The sequence below is a fragment of the Pectinophora gossypiella genome, chromosome 22, assembly GCF_024362695.1.
Source record: "Pectinophora gossypiella chromosome 22, ilPecGoss1.1, whole genome shotgun sequence".
Taxonomy (NCBI): domain Eukaryota; kingdom Metazoa; phylum Arthropoda; class Insecta; order Lepidoptera; family Gelechiidae; genus Pectinophora; species Pectinophora gossypiella.
In genome coordinates, this window is record NC_065425.1 from 3,455,571 (window position 1) to 3,482,755 (window position 27,185).

A 27,185-nucleotide genomic window follows, 5' to 3' on the forward strand; every position below is an offset into this window, starting at 1 on the left:
GACAGGAGACACCTCCACTTATAGTGCGGCACGGGCCGAACATTTACACGGTGAGGCTGCTCATGGTATACTGGGTGAGAGCCTTCAGCCGTATTTCTATTTGTCCGGCCAAGTAGTACTTGCCATTTTCGGTACATCTACAATAAGTCACGTCAAAAAAAGTCAGGCCTATTAGCATAGAATAAGGAATAATACTACATATAGAACGGCTCTTCGCTCCCCACCAGCGTCTGAGCTAGGTTTACCTCATCCCCCTTCGGACATACTTTGGGGTGGTATTAATAAACTAATCTCAACTGAGACTGCCCTCAAGATCATGCTCAAGGCCCTGTTTTTATACGAGAACTGTCACATTGACATACTCTTGAGGGCAGTCTCGAAGCTGGGATTAGTTTATTAATACCACCTTTAGTCTTCTATCCTATGGCATCAGACGTCACACACACAGATGCGTGTATACGATAACGTCAATGTGTAGAGTCTGTGTAAAACGAAGTGTTTTGTACGAAGTGTCCGGGGTGTGGTTTAAGGTTATTCCCAACCATGAAGGGAACATACTGCGTTATACCGATAACCGAACTGTAGGTACCACAGCGGACCTGTAAACCCATTACGACCCACTCGAAGCTTTCCTCTTTAGTCACTATGTCCCCGTAACAAACTCGAACAATGCACTCTAGTCATGCACTTCAGTCCCTTACTTAGGTAGGTATATAACATAACATAACAGTAACATAGTAGTTTACGACTTTATCCTAATCGAGGATTGGTTTTGGTATGCATCCTTACTAATTATTTTCACGACTTCCGTGGTCCAGTGGTTGAGCGTTGGGCTCACGATCCGGAGGTCCTGGGTTCGATTCCCGGTGGAAACATATCACAAAAATTACTTTGTGGTCCCTAGCTTGGTTAGGACATTACAGGCTGATCACCTGATTGTCCGAAAGTAAGATGATCCGTGCTTTGGAAGGCACGTTAAGGCGTTGGTCCCGGTTACTACTCACTGACGTAAGTGAGTAGTCGTTAGATGAGCCATGTCAGGGGCCTTCGGCTGCTCAATAGTAACCCAGACAGCAGGGTTGATGAGGTTGGTACTCCACCTCACAACCCGCACGAGAGAAGAATTATTATAAAATTCGAAAGTGACTCTGTCTGTTGCATTTTCACGCTAAAACTATTGAACCGATATGGATGAAATTTAATATGGAGATAGTTTCATACATACATAGCTGAACGGGTGCTAAAAGTTTGTATGAATTTTTTCATTCATTATAGACCTGTGTAAATTAATATAGGCTAGTACGTTCATTATATAGGTACGTTCATACAGGCTATCATACATACATTTCCAGGGATTCACGCAAAACAAAGGGACTTTATTTCCTTATACAATTGAATGTTGGCGTATGTCATTAGTCATACTAATTGCTTCTGACGTCAGAATAAAACGTAAACTCAATTTAATGTATGAGTTCCTTAAGCGTACGTTAGGGTAAGAAGAAAATGCTTTCTTTCAAATTCAATTTCAATCTTATAACGAATACTGAGGCGGATGATTCTAAGTTGACATCAAGTGGAATTTCACAAAATTCAAGAAAATATTTGTGTTTTTTTTTAATTATTTGCAATCCCATACTTTTGCGAAAGAAAGAACCACTTGATATCACCTCAGAATAGTCTGAATCATACCTCATAAGTGCTTTTATGGCTACCTGTACCTGTACGGTCACGAGCATTAATATGTATACACTTTGGTACCCTGTCACATTAACTTTTTTGACAAATTGAACTGTAAGTCTCACTAAATGTCAAATATGTTAGTGCGACAGAGTCCTAAAGTGGGTACATTATATTGCTTATGACTGTACGTACTTGTACAGGGTGTAAGTGACATCGTAACGAATAATGAGGGGGATGATTCAGCTCATTATTCTAAGTGGTTATCAAGTGGAATTTTCGATCGCAATCGGTTATATAATATGTATGTCACAATTCCAAAGCGCAATCTAATATCATATAGAGCCCGAAAACTAAATTCTTTTTCACCATAGCCGTTGTTCAATCAACGTTATATCGACTGGCTTTCAGAGCATTGTGGGGGATCGCGATCGATCGTAACAGGAGCCTTTGGGTATTACGTATTCAACTGTCCAATGTTGCCAACTATTTATTTATTTCAGAAATCAGAATAATTTTAATCCACGTAATTATCATGGATAAACTTGTGGAAAGTCAATGTAACATTTTTGAATTTACGTCATTTCGCTAGGTGTTATGGCTGAGGAGAAGAAATATCTTGTGTATAATCTGGTTGACTTTACGTTCTATTTTCTGTTTTGTATTTCCTGTGTGTGCAAGAAAATATTTGTTATGTGATGTTCTAGTTCAAGTCTGTGGTCAATAAATGCTGCTTCAACATCTGTCAGAAATTGATGCTTACCTCTAGCTGATTTGTTCTTGATGCGAGTTTGACCGCGACTACACCTGGGAAATAAAGAGATAGCATTATAGTTATGTAACGGCATTGATGTATAATATGTTAGTATAAACCTCATTGTGTAACGGTATCTACTCTATTGGTGCTCTACCCTCAAATGAAATGAACGTTCTTGCTTCTTCTTCCGTCGTGTGGGTTGTTAGATGGATTACCAACCTCATCAACTCTGGTGTCAGGGTTACTATTGAGCCGCCAAAGGCCCCTCACATGACTCATATAACGACTACATACTTACGTCGGTAAGTAGTAATCGGGACCAACGGCTTAACGAGCATTCCGAAGCACGGGTCATCTTACTTTCGGACAATCAGGTGATGAGCCTGTAATGTCCTAACCAAACTAGGCATTACAAAATGATTTTTGTGATATGGCCACACCGGGATATGAACCCGGTACGTCCAGATCGTGAGCACAACGCCCAACCCCTGGACTAAGAAGGTCGTTAGTGTGGTAATCATTCATAATTCGAATTATAATAAAATTCTAAATTCTCTTAACCCTCTACGGTCATTTCCATGACATTATGTGATTTTTTGAGAAAAAGAGTCCAAAGAAATTCACAATCTTTAAAATGAAATTAATGACCTCTGTAGTCCAGTGGTTGAGCGTTATGCACGATCCGGAGGTCCCGGATTTGATTCTCTGTGAGGTCATACAACAAAAAATACTTCATGATTCCAAGTTTGGTTAGGACATTACGAGTACACGCTGATCACCTGATTGTACGAAAGTAAGATGATGCGTGCATCGGCACGTTAAGCCGTTGGTCCCGGTTACTACTTACTGATGTAAGTAAGTAGTCGTTACATGAACCATGGCAGGGACTTTTGCCGGCTCAATAGTAACCCTGATACCAGGGTTGATGAGGTTGGTAATCCACCTCACAACCCACATGATAGAAGATAGGAAAATGAAAATAATGGCAGAATTAATTTGTCCTTGGAATAAGAGTGAGAGAGGTTTACTTTGTGCTGATTGCTGAATGTTCACAACAGAAGAGTTAAACTGCTGTATACTGTCTAGTTGTCTTGTTACACAAAGGTAGAATTTTAAAGTAGGAATCACAAAGGTAGAAGCAAGCAAACAGAGAAGGGACTTATCAAATTCCTTTGTTTCAGAAATGCAACTATCGTATGACTTTTCACTTGCCTTTGTTTGAGATTTTAAACCAGTCAGACAAAAGCACGTACGTTATTTATTTAGGTTAAGACGAGAGGTCATGAGCAATATAATGTACCTCATCATCATCAGCCCATTAACGTCCCCACTGCTGGGGCACGGGCCTTCTCTATGGATGGATAGGGAGATCGGGCCTTAAAACATCACGCAGGCCCAGTGCGGATTGATGGTTATTAACGACTGCTAATGCAGCCGGGACCAACGGCTTAACGTGCCTTCCGAAGCACGGAGGAGCTCGAGATGAAAACATTTTTTTTGTGGTTACCCATCCTATGACCGGCTTTTGCGAAAGTTGCTTAACTTCAACAATCGCAGACCGAGCGCGTTTACCGCTGCGCCACTAGTAAAGGTTACGACTAGTACAGACTTAAAGGTACAATTGTTAGGATTACATCTAGGCAGTAACCCTAAACAGGATATTTTTTGGCCCTAAACGGGTTGACACAGCATTTTAAAGACATAACTACAGGGTGTTAGTGACATCGTAATAACCCTGACACCAGGGTTGATGTGGTTGGTAATCCACCTCACAATAAGAACGAACTCACACTATAAGAAGAACTTGGTTACTAGGTGGGTCATTAGGTGGGTTAGGTGGGTTATTAGGTGGGTTATTAGGTGGGTTATTAGGTGGGTTATTAGGTGGGTTATTAGGTGGGTTATTAGGTGGGTTATTAGGTGGGTTATTAGGTGGCTTATTAGGTGGGTTATTAGGTGGGTTATTAGGTGGGTTATTAGGTGGGTTATTAGGTGGGTTATTAGGCGGGTTATTAGGTGGATTATTAGGTGGATTACCAATCTCTTCAACCCTGTTGTCAGGGTTATTACTTGTAAAGTGAACATACACGATAAGAAGAAGAAGTGACATTGCAACGAAAACTTTGAAAGATGATTCAGTCCATGATTCTGAGTTGATATAAGTAGAATTTTCCGTCGGGAGAAAATACGATTTCCAAGTCATTTGTGATCAGATGCAAATTACTCCCTCGTTGATAATCGCTCACTTTCTTCCCTCGGAACAAAAAACATACAAACACACAACTATATCCCAATTGGGGTAGTCAGAGGTCCCATCGCAAGATGAACTAAGTACACGTTACCGAGCTTTCTGTTAGACCAACGCGATAGTTGGTGAGCCGTATCGCCGCCTATACCTAATAGTTGTTGAACAATGTAATGTACTATTACATTTAATCCAAGCCCAGCAGACAAGCGTAATAAAAACGGTTATTGCTATACAAGGGACACGCTCAGCAACAAAACACGAAAATGAAATCGTAACATAAAATTTTATAATACACATCGATGTTCAATAGCCTCGTAAAGAGTATCAAATAGCCTACTTTTTGAAAATTGTGTGAGTAATTAAATTTTATTTCAGGAACATTTTATTATACGAACGAATATCCCATTTTCAAAAGCTTCCTTAGTGAAGGGATTATGTAGCGTAATTGCTTTCGTCAATTGGAAATGATCACAAAAGTAAAGCCACAAGTAGTGACTTGTGGTGTGCTGAGCAAAACGGGTGATATTAACCTACCTAATTATTATTAAGCCATCGAACTCTACTCCCACAGTCAAACTTAGCAATTGTTTTTGTGGCATTTGATTGTTACAAATTTTGTGTCCTTTGAAAAAATAAACATTATTTTATTCTAAAACGTAATTTCTAAAGAGTAACGGCGAGCGTGTATGAAACGATTGATGAATGTGGGAAGCAAGAGAAGTGTGTCAGGATCGAAGCAAATGGAATTCCATAGTATCTGCCTGCCCCGGTGGGAAATAGGCGTGAGTTTATGTATGTATTATGTTATAAATAATTCTATAGTTTTGCGATAGAAAATTCCACTTGATATTAACTCAGAATAATGAGCTGATTCATCCCTTAAAGTTTTAGTTGCGATGTCACTAACACCCTGTACGTATATATAGGTATATTAATAGGATTTATACATATAATGTATTATACACCCGTAGTATATACACCTCTGCCTACCCCTTCAGGAACACAAGCGTGATGCTATGATATAATAAGCACGCCAGAATATTCTATTTCTTTCATAATCTGTGACTGCGGTTGGAGCGGAAATGGGAAAAAATTTCCTCAAACATAAACTGGAAGATATGTATCTACGTATGATTCCAATCTCGTTTAAAGCCGGTACAGAAATACACCTGGAACCTGACCCAGATAATTTATTCTCTAGAAATAGGAATATCCTTACTACCTAGGTTTTCTCTATTATAATAATTCTGCCGCTATTTCTGCATTCCGTTCCATAAATGAAAAACCCTTCACTCATAATAAGATTCATTCTACTTATCGTGTGGAATACGAGCTTCATCAACCCTAGCGTCAGGGTTATGATTGAGCCGTCAAAGGCCCCTGACATGCCCCATGTAATGATTACTTACTAAAATAAGAATCATTGAAATGAGTATAAATTATTTACCCATATTTAAAAAAAAAACATAGTACAAAGATGAGCTTTTTGTTTTCACAATCGTGTTTAAAGAAATGTCAAAAAACCAACAGAATACAGAGAACCGATTATTGGTACGATGTTGTCTTATCAATGGTCTATCAAAGCAGCATACCTCCTCTTTTCATCAGATAGGCATTACCCGGGGCCGAGATATTCATGGAATTCAACTTCAACTTTATGGTTGTATGGAAAGGGCATAGAATTCCTATTCTGTATTTACAACTTCTGTTAATCTATTGAAATTTGGGCCGTCATTGGATAGGATTTATCTTTCAAGATAGGTTAAATAAAATATTTGCTACCCCATGCAAATGATTACTTCTTACAAAAGAACCAATCTGGGGCTTTAGTCTCATTTGGCCCGGTTTCGTTCAGTGTCTCTTTATTCAAATAATATCTATAACAAGTCAAGTAAGTAAGTAAGTTATAATAAGTACATGATTTAGATTTGTTTTACGATAATTATATGCCATAAATAAAACAGTTACATACAGAACAAAAATAGCATTTTCAAATAAAACAAAAATAAAATTAAAATAAAATAAAATTCATATTTTTTTATAATTACCTATATTAATTTTAAGAAAAAGCGTTCAGAACATTTACTAATAAAATGAGTTACACGAAAACGCCTCTGTACTCTGTCTATTTAAATTAAAGCTTGTACGGAACAGTGCAACAGCAAACCACCTCATACTTACCCTGTATTTATTCTAGAATATGGTAATTGTGATAGGACCGCAATGTGGGCGGGATGAATGTGCAAGGTTAAATAAATGCAGTATATAATTTAAACTAATGCTCATTAAAGAGCGTTTTCTAACTTAGCACAAACGTAAGCACCACCACAAAGGACACAGAACTATGTGCTTTCAGCAAAGGTTGTTGAATTTTAAGAGAGGAAATTAATTCTCCACGTAATGGCTCTGATTCTTGCAGACACTCCCGTAATTTATTTTAAGTTATACCCATTTATTTCTGTTTTCTAAACATGTTTTGTATGTTGTGTGCCAGAAAGTATATTTGTATTTGTATTCTTTATACGAACAATAATAGTGTTAATTCCAGTACACACCATCTGATTTTATTTTAAGTTATACCTGTCATTTTCTTATCCGCCGGAAAGGAAAGGGACGAGTACTCGACAGGCATAAAATTTACGGAACACACGTCAATTTTAGACAGAAATCTAAAAATCTAAAGTAATTCATTCATTTTAAAATTAACAACTGTAAACTACTGTCCGCTGTAAAGGAAAGAGACACTATGATTGACAGTTGTTAATTTTAAAATGAATGAATAGCTCGGGCAATCAAAGAGACATCTCGCTTTTTTATTACAAATTGTATAATTCCATAGAGGTTGCATGAATTATCTGTGGAAACTGTTTTGCTACTTATATGTGCTTATTTAATAAATCTATTATAAAACACGACTGTTTGTTTCCCAATTAAACTAAAATAATATAAATAAATAAGAAAATGACAGGTATAACGTAAATTAAAAATAGATGGTGTGTATTGGCTATACAGGTTGTGAGAAGCTGCAGTAGTTTTAGGCGGATGAGACGTTCGTTATGTAAAATTGACGATTCAAAGTGTAACTGTGTTACCTACTGAATAAAGATATTTTTGAATTTGAATTTGTATTGGAATTAGCACCATTATTGTTTTATCGTTTCTATCACATTCTACGTAAGATTAAGTTACTATCGGCACCATCCGGTACACCCAGGCAATTTGCGAAAACATCCCACGCAGATATGCGAATCCTTTTACCTCAAATGCCTTCGATACGAAGATGAAAACGATATTAATATCTATTTTCGATTTGCAGTACCTATCTCCCATTTCAAAGTTCAAAGATACGTATGATTGATGAACTATGTAAGATAGCATAACGTACACATAACATAAGTTCACGATTATATCCCAATTGGGGTAGTCAGTGCATTCATCCTTAGTGAACTACGCAAACCTCACCGTCTGTTAGACGTGATAGGTGAGCTGTATCGCCATCGAGGCAACTGTGTTAGAATAACTCATTAGTGCAAGTCCGGTACCGGGTTCGAACCGGAGTTCCTCGTTTGAGAAGCAAGCCAGTGAACCACAGGGTCTAAGTGACTATTTTATTCATAGTTTCTTTGTAAGATAGGCATGGAATAATACTACGTATAGAACGTTATTACTCCGCCCCGCACCAATTCTCATCGGGTGTCGACCTCACCCCCTCTGGGCCTTAATTTAGTCTTAAATGTATTGAATACATAAGTCCAACTATTGAGCAAAGGCCCTAAATCAACCGGAGGTGGTATAGAGCAAACTCTACCACGCTGCGTTTAGGTTATTTACGGAATTTTACTAGACGCTCGGAATTGTAAAAGGCTTAAGGCATTTTAACATACATCCTAAGGACAGGTGCGCACTACGAGTTTTTCGCCGCGCGGCAGAAAAGAACAGCGGCATAATGTCGCACTGTAATACTGCGCCGCTGCGGTGGCTCTGCCGGCAAGTGCGCGCAATGCAAAACTGTTTGGTACAGTATTACAGTGCGACATAATGTCGCTGCTTTTTTCTGCCGCGCGGCGAAAAACTCGTAGTGCGCGCCTTGCCTAAGACACGAGTAACATAAGCTCAGAACAATATACCTAGTAAGATAATCAGAGGTACATTCATCGCTTGATGAACGAAGTATTCACGCCTCACTGAGCTTTTTATACATTCAGGCGTTCAAATCTGTATTTTTAAGTATTTTTTTTGCTCCCCTGGCGTCAGAGAGACCTACTCCATTAGAGAAGTTAAAAAGTCCATTAAAAGTAAAAGAAAAAGTCAGTTACAGTAAACAAAAGAAAAAACAAAGTAAGGGAAATCTAACCACTGGAAATGTAAGGGTACTTCCTTATGACGCAATCGGATATATCGGTAATAAAAATCGAATAATTAGTTAATGACTTTTGATTGCAGCTTTTTGTTGTATATTTTGTTTATGTATTATGTATGTAGTTTTCTGTGCGTCTTATTGAACAAGCTGATCCCAAAAATAATACAACCGCAATTTGTATTTAAAGTAATTAAAGTGTGTATTTCTTACAGATGGTACTAAAAAAAGTCCAGTTGTTGTCTTCTCGACGTCCGCGAAGCGGACGTCGGGGAGGCACCCTCGGGGCTTAGCCCCTTTGGTGCGGAAGCTCTCGCCGCCCGCTAAAACGGGCGGGGCACGGGGGTGGGCCACGGCGGGCGAGTTTCGCGCCTCCGAAGGCCCAATCTTTTGTCCGGGGTGGTACCGCCGGCGAGTCAGCCCACCGGGTGAGACCCTGTTGAGGGAGGCCCAGTGAGCGACTCCAGCCAGGCGGTACGTGTCTCGTCATAGTAGGTGGCCGGCGAGCTTGACCCGAAGTTTCCAGGTCAGCTCGAGCCGGCGGGGTCAGTCCGGTGAGGTCAGTCCGATGAGTCCGCCGGCAAGGTCGAAACCGTCAACAATGACGGTTGCCCTCAAACCGGCGGCTTGGGTCAGTCCGTTGCTGGGTAGGTATCCTCGTCGAGCTCCTCCACATCAGCCAGCTCGCGAGGATACGGCTTCCAGTCCGGGGGGCGCGCGTGGTATGGAGCCAGATTTCGTAGGTGCACGAAATCTGACTCGTCCGCGCGCGCGAACATCCCAGTCGAGAGCCTGGAGATAAACTCATCCAAGGTCTCGACTTTTAGGTCCCTCCGAATTACTTCGTTGCGGACGAATCTCGGCGCGTCCGCGATGGTGCGCAACGCCTTGGACTGCTGTGCCCGCAGTCTTTGGCGATGGGTCTCAGAGACCAATGCGTACCACGCGGGGACTAAAAAAATACAATGGAAACGGAAGGTCATAATATTGCCGGTAAATCTTGACACCGCGATGCAGAAAATGTAGTAATCGGTACAGCGACATCTAGCGGATTTTAAAAACAATAAAAACAATACATTGCACCGCGTATACGCGTATGATGCGGTTAAACATATATTGTGTTTTATGTAGTGTGTTGTTCTTCATTAATAAACCTTAGAATAAGTTTACCCTGTAAATGTTTTGTGAAGTTGTGTGCAATAAAGTGTTTTATTATTATTATTAATAAACGTTTCTTTCATTTTTCTACATTTTAAGACACAAGTATTAGACGTTTGACCACTTTTTGCCGATGTCATAAGTTCATTATTTTATATACAGTCTCCGTGGTTCAGTGGTTGAACGTTGGGCTCACGATCCGGAGGTCCCGGTTCAAATACTGGTAGGGACATATTACAAATTTGGTAAGGAAAGCGCAGGCTGATTACCCGACTGTCCGAAAGTAAGATGATCAGTGCTTAGGAAGGCACGTTAAGCCGTTGGTCCGGTTACTACTTACTGATGGATACATAACGAGGTAAATAAATAGGTACATAACGATAGTCGTTATATGAGCCATATCAGGGGCTTTTTGTGGCTCAATCATGACCCTGACACCAGGGTTGCTGAGATTGGTAATCCAACTAATAGAAGAAGATTATTTAGTACACAAAAGTTTTTTAGACATTTTTCGTTAATTTGTAAAAAAAAAATAATAAAAAAGTTTATTCAGGTAAAATCTACGACACACATATACATTTACAACATTAAAATATACACACATTACATTAATATTTAGTTGGAAAACATAAAGGTATATGGGTGCCGCAGTTCACCAAAAAAGGCCAGGGAAAAAAAAAGTAGACAAGTACATTTAAGTTGTCATCTACCATGTACACAAATCAGTAATTTGTTTGGATATCGACCAAGATACATCGTGTCGTAGGGAAACTCCTTTAGTCTGCTTAAACAATTTCCAGTTCTGGAGTATGAAATTATAGTCTCATCCGTGCAGCGTTGAATATAATATAAAGCTGCGGTGGAATGAAATTAAATTAGAGTGGTAGGGGTGAGGGTGGAGATACACAAGCACTAGAATTATGCGCTAAAGTAGGTATCTACATATAGGAAGGTACTACAATACACATGCCACATGCTCGACTCTTAATGTTGGAGCGGGCAGCTTTACAGAACAGATAAGGTCCACTTTGAAAAATTCGTATGGCACCAGAGCGGTGCTTTGACGAACCCGCAACTTCGCGATTCCAAAGCTTAATCCATATAAAGAAAATGTGGTCGTTTTTACCCGAAATGATTCTGACCAATCTTACCCTGCCATCATCACCAGATCTTCTTTCACCAGGTGGGTTAAAATAGCCACATCAAAGCAATTCGTCTAAGAAAGCTACCGGGTGAGAGCCTTCAGCGCTCCCCATTTGTCCGGCCAAGTAGTTAATGCCATCTGCGGCAAATCTACAATAAGTCACGTCAAAAAAAAGTCTAAGAAAGCAATATTGCTATTTGACATTTTACTTTTACATGCGCAAATGTCAATTTGCAATATTGCTTTCTTAGATGAATTCCTTCGATGTGGCTATTTTAACCCCCATGGTGACAGAAGATCTGGTGATGATGAAAGGGTAAGATTAGTCAGACTGGACTGTCTGACAACTACTTCTGACGTCTCCCATCTCCACGGAATAGAAGAAAGAGTTTGGAAAGGCCCTAACGCGCATTTTGTATGAGAACGTCTGTCGCTGGTTCAACCCCGCTCTCTTTTTCTGCTACTCTTGCAAACAGATAAGTACGATAGCTCTACTGCTTCTGAAATTCCATAGCCATTTTACCGGCAATGTATACCTATTATACGTGATAGTTTGCAATTTTATCATTAAGTACTTTTAATATTTTGTTAATAGCCGATCATACTAAGCTTTTCTGTGATAAAGAGGGATCTTCTTGCCTGATAGTCAATATTTTATTTTTTGCCCTGCCGGTTATAATGCACATCACGACCTTATAATATACCTCTACTATCGCGGAACTCCGTGCGTCGTAAAGTTTGCGGAAGAATGGAGTTCACTGTTGAGGTATGAACTATTTGCTCATACTTGGCCCTTCCAACCTTTTTCTTCTATTCCAGGTAGTAACTCCATCACACCCACACAACTGTACCCCCGTAAGTACTTATATAAAACTTTTTTGTTACCTAACAAATGGAATGTCCAACCAAGATTTTCCTCAATAAAGCCCTTCAATGCATTTTCGCTTTATCTGTCCATTTCCTTTGATTCGGCAACCTTTCGCCCAGCCCTGTACCGGCGTCGTAAAAACTCGACCCTTCCGCTTATAGAATAACTATCTGGTAACTTTGGGGCGTTTGAGTGGTGAGTTATCGAGGTTTTGAGAAGAAATTTCGTTTTGGATTATTTGCACCATTACAAGGATTAAAAGTGAACGTGCTTGTATTCTGTGGACCCTGCTAAGTGTGGAACGGAAATCATGTCCCCCACAAATACAACATCGACTATGAATATATTCTATAATATTTACTTAAACTATGAAAAGTAGTTTTCAAAAACATTACTTATATTAAAACGTGTTTGTGTGCAATGTAGCTACAAATACATGGAATAATACAATAATACTTACAAAATAATGCATGTAAAATAACACGAGAATATTGGAGTGGTCCACCTCTTGTTCTTTTCAATCGTCTGCTTTCCAACACAACCACATTCCTATCTAAGCATAACATAAATAACATAACATAAATAGCCTATAACTATATGTCCCACTGCTGGGCACAGGCCTCTCCTCAATCAACCGGAACCGGAGGGTCCTATCTGTACGGTACTAGGTGCACCGAACTTGTATAATTATATTGGATTGTAGCACTGTTATGGGTCCACTAATGCACTACTTCAATAACACGCACTAGTTACTGATAATTATTAATTAATTATAAATTAAATTGAGGAGCAAAATTTCGTCGTTCTCATAAAAAAAAATCAAATATTATTTATTTACTAAAAATCAATACAATCCTCGTGTTTGGGACAACTTTTAAGCAAATATTTACTTGTGTGTCATAGTTTAACATAGTTTTTTAAGTTTTTGTAATACTAACAAATATGGGCATCTGTCTGATTTTTTTTTTTATATAGTTGGTAGCAGAGAGAGAAAAATTGCCATATTAAAATATCACAAAATAAAGTAAATTTGTTGGGTTGCCAACACTATCTAAGAGCGAACGGTTAATCATAAATTCGCCACGATGTCTCCTGTCCTTAGAGACGCTATATCCATGACCAAATTCGGAACATTCCCTATTTTTATCGCCCAAGTGTTTCTATTTTGGGAAAATGAAATTATGATGTCGCGCTCTCCTTTGGGAATTACCTATTAGGTAAGTGGATGAAGTTGGCTTTTATTAATACATTTTTTTCGGTTACAATATGTAAGTATAAGTTGTAATAAATTACTTAGTATGAAACTGAAAAATATCGGCGCCTACTCAAGTCCAGAGAACTGTAAACTGGCGACTATGCATGAAATCTTCGATGAGAGTGGAGGAAGCGAAGGTGGTGGAGGAAGGGAAGTGTGTCAGCATCGGGGTAAGTGAAATTCCGTGGTGCCTGCCTACCCCAACGGAGAATAGGCGTGATCTTATATGTTTATACGGGTAACTGTCCTGGTTATTCCGATACGCGTTAGCGATGTTCCTAGTTATGTCGCTCAGTGGTAGTGTAGTGAGCCGTGGTAGCCCAGTTTGTAGAACGCTTGCCTCTCACTTTGAGGTCACAGGTTCGAATCCAGTACTGGCCTAAACCAATGATAGTCGAATTTTTTTTCGAATTCATGTTTGGATCATAAATGATTATCACGTGCTCAACGGTGAAGGAAAACATCGTGAGGAAACCTACATTCCCGAGAAATGTATTTTCGGAGGTCTTTGACCTAACCTGGATTGGGCTGGTTTTCTCTTCGCGGGTTGGAAGGTCAGACAGGCAGTCGCTTCTGTAAAAAACCGGACATGTCAAAACTTCAGGTTAGGTAAGCGAACCCAGTGAAGAACAGTATAACGCTAGGGAGATGATGAGGTATACATATATGTACGTAACCACTCCTTAAACTTGCTCCAAATGGAACTGTGATGAAACTTGACGAATACAATCGAGGAAATAGCAACTAAATTAGATTTGGTGCCCTTCTGTTAATTTATCAATTCGGTTGAACCGACCGACCAATTCGGTTAAACAGACGGGCGGTAATCGGGATAATTGGAGAACTATTAGCGGAGATTTAGGACAACGGACAATTGGAAGGTCCTAACGAGATACCTGGTGTCTATATTACTACCAAACTCTCTTATTTCTATACAAATACCATAGTATTATTCCTCATTGTGACGAAGATGAGCCGTGCTTTGTAACGCAGGTTAAGCCGTTGGTCCCGGTTACTTCTTACTGACGTAAGTATGTAGTCGTTAAATAAGCCATATCAGGGGCCTTCCGCGGCTCAATAGTAACCCTGGCAACATGGTTGATGGGGTTGGTAATCCACCTTACAACCCACACGATAGAAGAAGATTCCTTATTCTATCTATGCTAATGCGGAAGTAGGTAAGTAAATCTAGCTCTAAGAATCTTATCTTAATTCATCATCATCATCATCACCACCAGCCCATTAACGTCCCCACTGCTGGGGCACGGGCCTTCCCTATGGATGGATAGGGAGATCGGGCCTTAAACCACCACGCGGGCCCAGTGCGGATTGGTGGTTATTAACAACTGCTAATGCAACCGGGACCAACGGCTTAACGTGCCTTCCGAAGCACGAGGAGTTCGAGATGAAAACTTTTTTTTTTGTGGTCACCCATCCTATGACCGGCCTTTGCGAAAGTTGCTTAACTTCAACAATCGCAGACCGAGCGCGTTAACCGCTGCGCCACCAAACTCCTCATTCTTATCTTGGATCTTAGTTCATTTAGTACTTCAAACTACCCCAATGGAGATATAGTCGCGAACTTATGCTATGTGTGTGTAAAAAAATATTTTAGGTTCGATCTACCGTGTATGAAATACTTGATGGTTGTAGAGGAAGCAAAAAGCATGTCAGGTTAGAAGCAAATGGAATTCCATAGTCTCTGCTGTATCCCGTTGGGAAATACGCGGAAAATTATGCATAATAATATAACGGTCTCTGTGGTCCAGTGGTTCAGCGTTGGGCTCACGATCCGGAGGCCTCGGGTTTCAATCCCGGTGGGGACATATCACAAAAATCACTTTGTGATCCCTAGTTTGGTTAGGACATTACAGGCTGATTACCTGATTGTCCAAAAGTAAGATAATCCGTGCTTCGAGCACGTTAAGCAACAGCTTAACGTAACCGGGACCAACAGGTCCCGGTTACTTCTTACTGACGTAAGTAAGTCTTTACATGAGTCATGCCAGGGGCCTTTGGCGGCTCAATAATAACCTTGACACCAGGGTTGATGAGCTGAGATATTCCACATTACAACCCACAAAGAGAAGAAGATGCATATGAAATCGTTTAAAAAACCTGCCAAGTACATTATGCTATTCGAGGCAGATCTACGTAAGGCTGTCGATTGACCCGTCCCTTTCCTTTTCAGATGATAAAAAAATAAATAATTTTACATTAAAATAAAAGAAGGAGATGTCAGCTGGAATCAACTCCAATTTGCACCTACTTTTAATACCATTGAAGTGGATTTAATGAACTCTTGTGAGACTGTAATCAGAGTCTATTGCCTATAATATATAATTCATTGTCATTAATCTAAAAGCCACGATCTTGTCGGTGTAGCATTCTCCATTCTTGTCTATCAAATGCCAATTCTTTGACTACTTTAGAAGACACGACGTTTGCCTTCTCTACCTCCGATAGAGTGTAGGTGTGAGTTTATTGTATGCTGATGAAGAGTCAAAAGTAATTAACTCGACGATTGACGCGCCTCCTTGTATTTGGTGTTCGTTAATTATTTTAATAAGATGATACATTTTGTGACGTAAGTTATTATCATATTTTATTTATGCAATGACATTCATTACGTCTAGTTTAGGTACTTGTCTTGTTATGTGTTCTCATGAATATATTTTAATAATGCATTTTAATATAAATAGGTACATCATTTAATAATTTTACGCAATTTCCAACGTAATCAACGTTACAAACAGTGTGAGAGAGCTGTAAAAGGCGATATAATGACTAAGATTGAGAAGGGAATGTTAAGTAGGTTTGGACTCGTAGAGCGGATGAAGGATAATGGGATTACGAAAGTACTATATAAAGCGAAGGTTGGTAGAGCTGGCAGAGGAAGACCTAGAAGGATGTACAATCAAAGAGCAAAAGTGCAGTCACTGACCCCAGCGAATTATTTCTAAATAGTGGTGAAATTATGAACCATTAGTTATGTTATGGGCGATAGGCTGATCCCTTATCACCATAAGGTTCATCATATCCATCTTAGGACTTCGTATCAACAGTGGCTGCAAGTTGTCTTTGATTACTTGTGGCTCTGCCCACCCCATTTGGGATTACGGGCGTGAGTTTATGTATGTATGTATGTATTAGTTATCATAAATATAAAATGTATGTTTTTGTAGGTGTTTTTGGTCTATTACAGAAACGACATGTAACCAGGAGGTATTAAGTGCAACCAGTTAATTAATTACTTTGCAAGAAACTGATTGGACTTTTGCACCTTATCGTACATAGACCAAATTGGAGATGTCCTTAGAAAAGTTAGTATGATCTACTCTGAACCTGTGTGCGTGTATGAAACGATTGATGAATGTGGAGGAAACAAGGGAAGTGAGTCAGGATCGAAGCAAATGGGATTCCATAGTGTCTGCTTAACCCGGTGGGAAATAGGCGTGAGTTTATGTAGGTATGTATGTGTCAGGTAAGTACAATTATTTGGAACAACAATAACCCTGAAGAGGGTCTATCTTTACGAGGCTTAAGATCAATGATAACACATCAATGATAATGTCAAATCTCACATTTTATCATCCCAATGTTCTTACCTTAGACAGATAAATCATTTTATCTAAGAACACTTCTGCTCGATTGGGTAGTTTCCTAGGTCAAAGATAAATTACGAATTTTTGATTACTAAATAAAGAAGTTTTCTTTTTTCTATTTAAATTATTTATGAACTTTAATAAAGAAAAAAATAATAATCAGTGCGTCATTTTATCGCGTTTTTCTATGACTTCACAGGTTGCTTTTTCATACAAATTCTATAGTAATTTCGTATTTTGACGTTTAGAAAAAAGTTACTGATTTGAGTAGTTGAAAACTCGCCTATTGCCTAATGTTATTTTGATAGAAGTTACTGTTGTATAATACTACTTGTGGCTATGCCCATCTTATTAGGGATCAGTAAAGGCCTCCGTGATCCAGCGGTTGAGCGTTGGGCTCACCAGAAGGTCCCTGGTTCGAATCCCGGAGAGGACGTAATCACAAAAAATACATTGTGAGCCCTGGTTTGTTTAGGATATTGTTGTCTGATCACCTAATTGTCTGAAAGTAAGATAATCCGAGCTTCGAAAGGCACGTTTCACCGTTGTCCCGGTTACTACTGACTTAAGTACGTAGTTGTAATATGAGTCATGTCAAGGGCCTTTGGCAGCTCAATGATAACCCTGACACCAGGGTTGATGAAGTTGGTAATAAGGTAACACGATAGAAGATTAGCGACCACAGTGCGAGCTGTATGTGTTGCGTCTTTCCTTGTAGACCTTTCCCTAACAATGTTTACTTAAATTTGTGTGAGGAAGTCCGTGGTCGTAAATGTCAGAATTTACGTAGTGGTTATAAACAATCTTTATTTCCCTGTATCCATACATAACATACATAAACTGCCTATATACGTCCCACTGCCGGGCACAGGCCTCCCTTCAATCAACCGGAGGGGGTATGGAGCATACTCCACCACGCTCCTCCACTGCGGGTTGGTGAAGGTGTTTTTCCGAAGCACGGAATCATCTTACTTTTTCGAACAATCAGGTGATTCAAGCCTGAAAAGTCCTTACCAAACAAAGGATTTTCTCACAAAGTGATTTCGACAATGTCCCCATCGGGAATCGAACCCGGACCTCCAGATCGTGAGCCTAACGCTCTAACCACTAGACCACGGAGGCTGTTAGACCCTGTATCCATTGGGGATTATTTTATTTATTTGTTACTTGTGTGTTCACAGATTTAAGTGAGGACTTTAATAGACTATTTTTCGAAGGAAACGTGTATCAGTAAAAGTATTTGTTACATGCAAAATGGAAAGGCCCTAACGAGCATTTTGTATGAGAATGCTTATTGAGAATGCGCCAAGTGAGCAACCCGCAATATTATGTGTCAATGTGAATTGATGGCGAACTCGCCGATGATGCGGCCACGGCGACTTAGTGAGTGAACAAAGACACATCTGGTGATGGTGACAGGGTAAGATTGGTCAAATTGGAATGTCTGACAACTACTTCTGACATCTCCCATCTCCAAATAGAAGAAAGAAGTTAGAAAGGCCCTAACGCGCATTTCGTATGGGAACGTTTATCGCCTGTCCAACCCCGCTCTCTTTTACTACTAACTACTCCTGCAAACAGATAACTACGACAGCTCTACTGATTCTCAAATTCCATAACCACTTTACCGGCAATGTATATTTATGTGAAAGGCTGCAATTTCATCATTGCTTTTCGTAAGATACCATACTAAGGTTTGCCGATCATACTAATGTTTAATCTTTTCTGTGATAAGGAGGGAATTCTGCAGGTTATAATGCATACGACGACCTTTTAATATACTATTAACGTTGTAAATTTCGGGTGCAGGCCTGATATCCTATATCAAGTTTACTTAGTTTAGGCATCTGATATTCTTCATTAGATAAATTAAGTTTCTTTGTAATTTATTTTTTGTGGTTTGGAAATATATATTTTTTCTTATTATTATTATTTATTACTATCACTGAGCTAGTGCGCCGTAAAGTTTACGGACGAGTGGAGTGCAAAGTTGACGTATGAACTTGTATGGCGCGCGTTTCGCGTAGGTTTCGCGCTCACTTAGCCCTTCCGACGTCTTTCTACTATTCCGTGGTTACGTAGTTACTATCTACTCTCGGTCGCAGACGGAGTGGGTTAGGTGTCAAATCGCGCACTTTATATCTAGCCCACGGGCGACTTTACATATTTTATAATTTTGTAGTCTGCTCGCCTGAATGTGTTCATGAGTCTGGGCCAGTTTACTCCGGACGAAGAATGACGTAAAAACCGTCGCCAGTTAAAAGAAAAATGGGAATGTTTGTTTTTAGTTTATACTTCTACAAAGTTCCGCACTGTAAAGGATTAAGAATGACCGTTATGGAATACAGCAACCCACGCTTGAAGTTTCTTTGAGAATAAAATATTACACAATAGTATTCTAAGTCTGATCAGGGATGAAAAGAAAAACTTAGAAGGTAACAAGTCAATTCCCATCTCCGTTTGTAATCATCCCCTTATAAAACGGAGATTGTATGTAAGCAACGTAACCGTTTAAATGCTCATAAGCCTGCATACAGGGATGAGTAGGTGTGTAAGAGTGCGTGTGTGGGTGTGTGTCAGTAAGTGAGACGTATGCCCCGGATAGTTAGGATAACTATAGATAAATTTTGGTCACGTAAATAAATTGTTGCTGGTTGTCATACAATTATGAAACCAGTTAAATATGAGATAAGGTTTTGCATATAGAGAGTAGGAGGTAAAATAACAATTAAAATTACAAGATAAGGATATTTTTGGCAGAATGTTGAAGCTGCATATTAATTACAAATGACTTAATTTTATTTTTAAACGAGATAATTATGGATAGATAATATGAAAACGCTGCATACCTATGCAGCACATGTCGTGCGCGGCATATGCCTCGCAATGTTTGTATCTGGAATAATATTTATCTTTGCTCCAGACTAAGCGAATATGTTTTTATTATTAAACCTCAAAAGGAACAATACCTAATGTCTATCAGCCTCTGAGGTCCCACAGGAAACTATTCTGTTTACGGCGACATCACAACGCATGGGCTTTTAGGATCCGTGCCAACCAGATAAATAATATTTTGATAGATGAACGTCTAACTCCATGTGAAAGGAAAAAATGTGTCAGACACGCAAACGCATTAATCGGCACTTACCAGATAATATTCAAATCAAATCTAATATACTTTATTGCACACAACATACAAAACAAATTAACACAGATGATGATAGATACAGTACAATCTGGCGGCCTTATTGCTAAGCAGCAATTTCTTCCAGGCATCCAGTGGATAGGAAACATTATTACAATTTGGTGCGGGACAGTGCAACATCTAGTATAAAATAGGTTTAGGTTTTAATATTTTGAATTTGTCAGAAAATATTTTTTAATGTGAAGCTTACTTTATGTAAAAAAGCTTATTATACTTCGCGCTTCGTCCTCTAGATTAGTATTAGTAGATATATAAACACATGTAGTTTCGCCTAAGTGATACCACTCTTGCACTAATTGTTGAGAGAAAGAAAAGGGTAGTAAATAAAAAAGGTTGAATAATAGCAGAGAATCGTGGGTAGATGTTACTTACCACACTATTTTATCGACTGTTTCTCGTCATTCGCAATTTAGTGCTCAACCGCTCTAGACACTTAATACTAGCTCATTTAAATTCGCTAAAAAGTTCGTTTTTACTTTAAAAATGCCTAAAAGAAAGCGTTCTAAAGAAGTTGACGACGATTTAGAGACTTTACTACGGAAAGTTAAAAAATTAGAACGAAAAATACGTCATCGAAAAACCAGTGTTTCGGATAGTGATTCGGAAATTTCTCCAGCTTGTGAAACAACGGTACGCAGTACCATACATCGACCAGGTACGTAGTTATACGATTTATTACTTATGTACCTAATGTCCAGACGAATGCAACCGAGATAACCGTTGGGGTTATTTCACCGCATTCAAAATATTAATATCGGGTCGAACTGATATTACACTTTGTCTTTACAGTGCACACATTATGTGTAATAGTGACTATAACTAACTTGCTTTTTATATTTTAAAACCCAAATAATATCAAAAACTCAATTTAGATTTATATTCCGAAAATATTAATTATGTTCTCAGTTTAATTATATTTTAACAACTTTTTTCTTTCTTACCTACTTTTCTAAAGAATAAATGTGCACTTTATTTAATTCTGGACTACTTATGTGAAATTAATTTTACATAAACAAGGCATACAACGTATTCACGTTATGTAATAAGTGTGTAATCAGAGCATTCGCTGGGAATGTCTCGACACACACTAAGTTTTTATGCCGTAGATATTTTAATGACCTAAATATACTTACCTTTTTCTAACCTGGTGGCACTCATTTCAGAGTCCCCACAACCAATTCTGGGTCCAGACGACTGGTTACCGGAAACTTCTTCATGTCAGGGATTTGTAGACGACGTCAGTGTTGTCGAATCCGATGATGAGAACATCACGGCAAATGCGCCCCCATCCCTGGTCACGGCGGCAGTTAATGACCCGTCGACGTCGAAGAAGACGGTCACTGTGGCTGAAAATGTACCCCCGGCAGAACCTACAGCATTGGACGAGGACATTTTGGAAATCTTAGGAGAAGACCCATTTACCGAGATTAAGTACGCGAGCGACATTCGTACAGAACTAGCTAGTCGCCTCAAACATACAGCTCAAGAAGGCCTGAAAAAAGACGATAGAAAATCGTTACTCGCAAAGTACCCGGTTCCTGCCAATTGTTTACATATCAGCGCCCCTCAGGTTAACCCCGAGATTAAGGCCGCTATCCCAGAATCCGCACAAAAACGTGACAAGGGCATTGAAGCTAAACAAAAACAAATGGCATGTGCCATTTCATGCCTCAGTGATGTGATCAACACACAAATTAACTCAAAGGACAAAAATAATGAAATGCTCCAAAAACTTATGGACCTAAGCCGCATACTCTGCGATATTCAACACGGCGATTCAGCGACAAGGAGGAATTTCATACTATCAGTACTTAAAAAAGATATGAAGGAGCATCTCTCCAATACGAAAATTGACACCTTTTTATTTGGCGAAAATCTGTTGGAAACTATTAAGTCTGCTAAGGCTGTGACAAAATCGGGTGTCGAACTAAAACTTGATGTAGCAGGCGCTAAAAATACAGCAAAAAGGACGAACACATCTGCTCCAAAATCTTTAAACCGCAAGGCTCCGGCGTCGGCACGCAGGCCACCAGGCGCGAATTACCGGAGCCGCGAGCCTGCAGCTCCGCGAGCGCACCCGGCTACCTACTACCGCATGCCGTGGCAGCCTCCGGTCCCGCCGCACGCGCCGCCGCCGCCGCCCCCGCCGCCGCACCCAGCGCCGGCAGCTCCACCAGCGCCACAACGACGCCGCTACTAGACACAGTTAAGTACGCAGGCCGTCTGGCAAATTATTATAGACAGTGGGCTAATATTACAGATGACCAGATAATCCTTTCCTGGATCACTGGCTACAAAATAGTATTCTCATCACCAGTTGTTCAAGATTCTATTCCTATGTTACCTGTATACACGGAGTCCGAACTACAACATTTCCACGAGGCTATTGATAATCTTTTGCATATAGGAGCTATCTCTGAGTGTAAACCTTGTGAAGGTCAATTTCTGTCAAGTATTTTTCTCACACCCAAACCGAACGGCAAAATGAGGTTCATATTGAATCTTAAGAAATTGAATAAATTCATAAGCACCAATCATTTTAAACTTGAAGACTTACGCACCGCTCTCAAACTAGTATCTCAAAATTGTTTTATGGCTACTCTTGACCTTAAAGACGCATATTTTTTAATAAAGATTCACGATGAGTCTAAAAAATACCTTCGTTTTAATTTTGATAACAAAATGTACGAATTCAATGTAATGCCGTTCGGTTTAAGCACCGCACCATTTGTTTTCACCAAGATTATGAAACCTATAGCCAAAATCCTACGCGAGGCAGGTTTTATTTCCACGCTTTACTTAGACGACTGGCTTCTAATAGGTCAGTCCTTTCAACAATGCTTGACAAATATCGACACGACTAGAAACTTACTTACCTCTTTAGGATTCATTGTAAATGAAGAAAAGAGTGTATTGACACCGTCAATGTCATGTAAATTTTTAGGTATGATCATAGATACCAACAACATGCATTTAAGCTTACCCTCGGACAAAAGGTTACGCATAAAATCCGAATTAGAAACATTTACCCATCTACGCCGTTGCAAAATCAGGAAGTTCGCCCATCTCGTTGGTTTACTAGTGTCGAGCTGCCCAGCTATCGAATACGGGTGGCTGTATACCAAGGACCTAGAAAGGTGCAAGTTTCTCAACTTAAAACACCACAACGATTATGATAGGTACATGAATATCCCAGATACCCTTTTACCTGATATTCAATGGTGGCTGCATTCTATTGACCACTCGATGCATCCCATTAGAAACGACAACTATGTTATACATATATATTCTGACGCCTCAACAACGGGGTGGGGTGTGTGTTGCAATAACGAAACGGCAAGTGGCCAATGGTCAAGTAGTGAACAGAGACAGCATATAAATTATCTGGAACTGTTGGCTGCTTTTATCGGTCTAAAGATCTTCGCGAAAAATCTTTACAATTGCCAAATATTACTACGAATCGATAATACAACTGCCATCGCTTATATTAATCGTATGGGAGGTATACAGTTTCCCCATCTTAACCACATAACTAAAGAGATTTGGCAGTGGTGCGAGGCTCGTAAATTGTTTATTTTCGCGTCATACATCAGGTCTTGCGACAATGTCACTGCTGATGCAGAGTCACGTAAAACGCACCCAGATATAGAATGGGAGTTATCTGATCAAGCATTTCGTCACTTAATAACTTTATTCGGTCAGCCTGACATAGACCTATTCGCTAGTCGAATAAATAAAAAATGCGCCAAATACATCTCCTGGCATAGGGATCCGGACGCTGTTGCTATTAATTCGTTTACCATCTGTTGGTCAAATTTATTTTTCTATGCCTTCCCACCATTTTCAATGGTTCTCAAAATGCTTAGAAAAATAATTTCGGACAAAGCTTATGGTATCGTTGTGGTACCGATGTGGCAAACACAGGCATGGTTTCCTTTGTTCAAAGCTCTCCTTGTATCGGACATCGTGACTTTCACACCTAAAGACAATGTTTTATTATCCCATTACAGCTCTCGGATACTGCCGTCCCTTACCCTGGCTGCAGGAGTGTTATCAGGGCGGCATTATCAAGACGAAGCCTCCCTGCAGCATCACTAGACATCATGATGGCCTCGCTCTCAGAAAGCTCTATCAAACAATATGATGTATGCCTCAAAAAGTGGTGGTCTTTTTGTCAAGCTCATTCCGTAGAACCGTATGAAGCTACAATTCCTACAGTAATTTCCTTTTTGACTAATTTATTCACTGATGGCTACCAATATGGGTCTCTAAATTCGTATAGATCGGCCCTGTCGTTAATCTTAGGACCTACATTAGCAAAAGACGAATACTTACATAGATTTTTTAAAGGAGTATTTCGGCTTAGACCTCCTGTACCTAAGTACAATGCCACCTGGGATACTAGTTGTGTACTTAATCATCTAAGTATTTGGTACCCAAATGAAGAACTTGATTTATGCAAGCTATCCAAAAAGACCATTACATTGTTAGCTCTTACAACAGCGCATAGATTGCAAACTATTTCCAAAATTAATGTCAAAAATATAGAAACGTCTGATGATCGCATTAGTATCAAAATTCCGGATATTTTAAAAACTTCTCGGCCCGGCTGTAAGCAACCTGTTCTTTTTTTGCCCTTTTTCAATGACAAACCGTCGATCTGTCCAGCGAAAACGCTTCAGATTTATATAAGTAAAACGGAGTCCCTAAGAACATCGGAAATGTTATTCATTGGTCTGAAAAAGCTCACAACGCGGTAGGTACACAGACACTCAGCCGATGGATCAAACGCACACTGGGCGAGTGCGGGGTGGACACAGCCGTGTTCACAGCTCACAGCACGCGACACGCAGCCACCAGCGCCGCGCACTCGCTCGGTGTCAGCGTGGATACCATCCGTAGCACCGCGGGCTGGAGCCACAACTCCTCCACCTTCGCTCGATTTTATAATAGGGTTGTTGGTGACGCTGACCTAGCCTTAGCTCGAACAATCATTGATAACCATTCTCCTTAATGTTAATTAAATAATATCAAATTACTGTACTACTACTGTTGTAGCTACTATAATAGTAATTACACTCAGTGTAAGATACGATTGTCAAATTGCTTATTTTTGTACCTATAATTAATCATAAAATAAACTCTTGATAATTGCACCTAGTATCATTGACCCTACTTCTCTCTAGGGGCTCTCAAAATCTACATGTGTTTATATATCTACTAATACTAATCTAGAGGACGAAGCGCGAAGTATAATTAGTGATTAAACGAACTTACCTATGTGAAGTTCTATCATAATTATACGAAGCGCTTCGTCCGAAGAGATTAGTATGTACTCCCGCCCACCCTTAAGGCTGACGCTACCCGGGACGCAACAAACAAAGAAGTACGTCAATGATAATGAAGATGTAAGTATCTTATATGGCTCTAAACTAAATGACGAGAAACAGTCGATAAAATAGTGTGGTAAGTAACATCTACCCACGATTCTCTGCTATTATTCAACCTTTTTTATTTACTACCCTTTTCTTTCTCTCAACAATTAGTGCAAGAGTGGTATCACTTAGGCGAAACTACATGTGTTTATATATCTACTAATACTAATCTCTTCGGACGAAGCGCTTCGTATAATTATGATAGAACTTCACATAGGTAAGTTCGTTTAATCACTAATTATAAGATTAATGATTACTTAATGATAAAAATGTCTAGACATTTAATACTAGTATTAAATGCGTTCCTCTAGTTATTAGATAACTTCTAATGTCCTAATTGATTTAAAAGATGTGTTGCTGTTGCAGTTTCTTGTCATTTTTTCTCCTCAACCATAACACCTTGCGAAATGACGTAAATTCAAAAATGTTACATTTACCTTCAACAAGTTTTTCCATGATAATTACGTTGGATAAATGATTCCGATTTCTGATTTCTTAGATTCCTAAGAAAAACTATTTTTTTTTAAATAGGATTTTTATCGTATCTTCATTTGTAACTAAAGGAAGCAAAGAGAATAGAGTTTTCATACTTGAGTCTTGTAATCTCTATTCTTTTCTATGTTCCAGTTTTTAATCGCCATTTCATACTAGTAGTTCTGTGGGATATAAAGCCTGACCGGAACCACTTCAGTGTGTTGATTCCACGAACAATGTTGGGAGCTTTAATTTCCCTTTTCCATACCTTTCCGGTACAAAAATACAAATATACTTTATTGCACCAAAATAAAAAGAAATAATTACAAAAAACTCTTAACTAGATAGATGGCAAATGGCGGCCTCCGTGGTCCAGTGGTTGAGCGTTGGGCTCACGATCCGGAGGTCCCGGGTTCGAATCCCGGTGGGGACATATCACAAAAATCTCTTTGTGATCCCTAGTTTGGTTAGGACGTTACAGGCTGATCACCTGATTGTCCGAAAGTAAGATGATCCGTGCTTCGGAAGGCACGTTAAGCCGTTGGTCCCGGTTACTACTTACTGATATAAGTATGTAGTTGTTACATGAGTCAAGTCAGGGGCCTTTGGCGGCTCAATAATAACCCCTGACACCAGGGTTGATTAGGTTGGTATTCATCTCACAACCCACACGATAAGAAGAAGAATGGCGGTCTTATTGCTTAAAGCAATTTCTTCCAGACAATCAGAATGATGCTCTGAATCATCCAAGGCGCCGATTTTTTATCGAGGTACAGTAAGATTTAAAAGGTAGAATATACAGGGTGTTAGTGACATCGTAAAGAATACTGAGGAGGATTATTATTAATCTACTTGTAAACTAAACTATCTTTCAAGATAATTGTAGGTATATACATAACTTGTAATAATTTGGAATTTCAGGAAAAATTCCATTAAATAATTACAAAGTAAGTACCTACACACAATGAATGGCGAAGCTCCGATAACGTTATAATTGTGTTT

At 39.4% G+C, this 27,185-nt stretch overlaps 2 protein-coding genes across 3 annotated transcripts in view; one reads left to right on the plus strand and one right to left on the minus strand.

Annotated features, from left to right (window-relative positions):
- Positions 1-27,185, minus strand: part of LOC126377003 (cGMP-specific 3',5'-cyclic phosphodiesterase-like) — a 171,478-nt gene that overhangs the window by 137,738 nt on the left and 6,555 nt on the right. For both annotated transcript variants that reach the window (XM_050024579.1, XM_050024580.1), the window contains exon 2: positions 2,441-2,484. The gene's annotated coding sequence lies outside the window, so the exon portion shown is untranslated. The remainder of the gene's footprint in view (positions 1-2,440; positions 2,485-27,185) is intronic.
- LOC126377129 (uncharacterized) lies at positions 20,498-24,346 on the plus strand. Its single transcript, XM_050024807.1, has 3 exons — positions 20,498-20,929; positions 21,438-22,479; positions 24,285-24,346. The coding sequence occupies exons 1-2, from the start codon at positions 20,758-20,760 to the stop codon at positions 22,472-22,474; spliced, it is 1,209 nt and encodes a 402-aa protein (XP_049880764.1). The 5' UTR covers positions 20,498-20,757; the 3' UTR covers positions 22,475-22,479; positions 24,285-24,346.

Bases quoted from the DNA above. Each gene is read 5' to 3' on its own strand.
- LOC126377129 (XM_050024807.1), top strand. From the start codon at position 20,758: ATGCCTAAAAGAAAGCGTTCTAAAGAAGTTGACGACGATTTAGAGACT. The intron at 20,930-21,437 runs GTACGTAGTTAT...CACTCATTTCAG, and splicing joins CAGTACCATACATCGACCAG to AGTCCCCACAACCAATTCTG.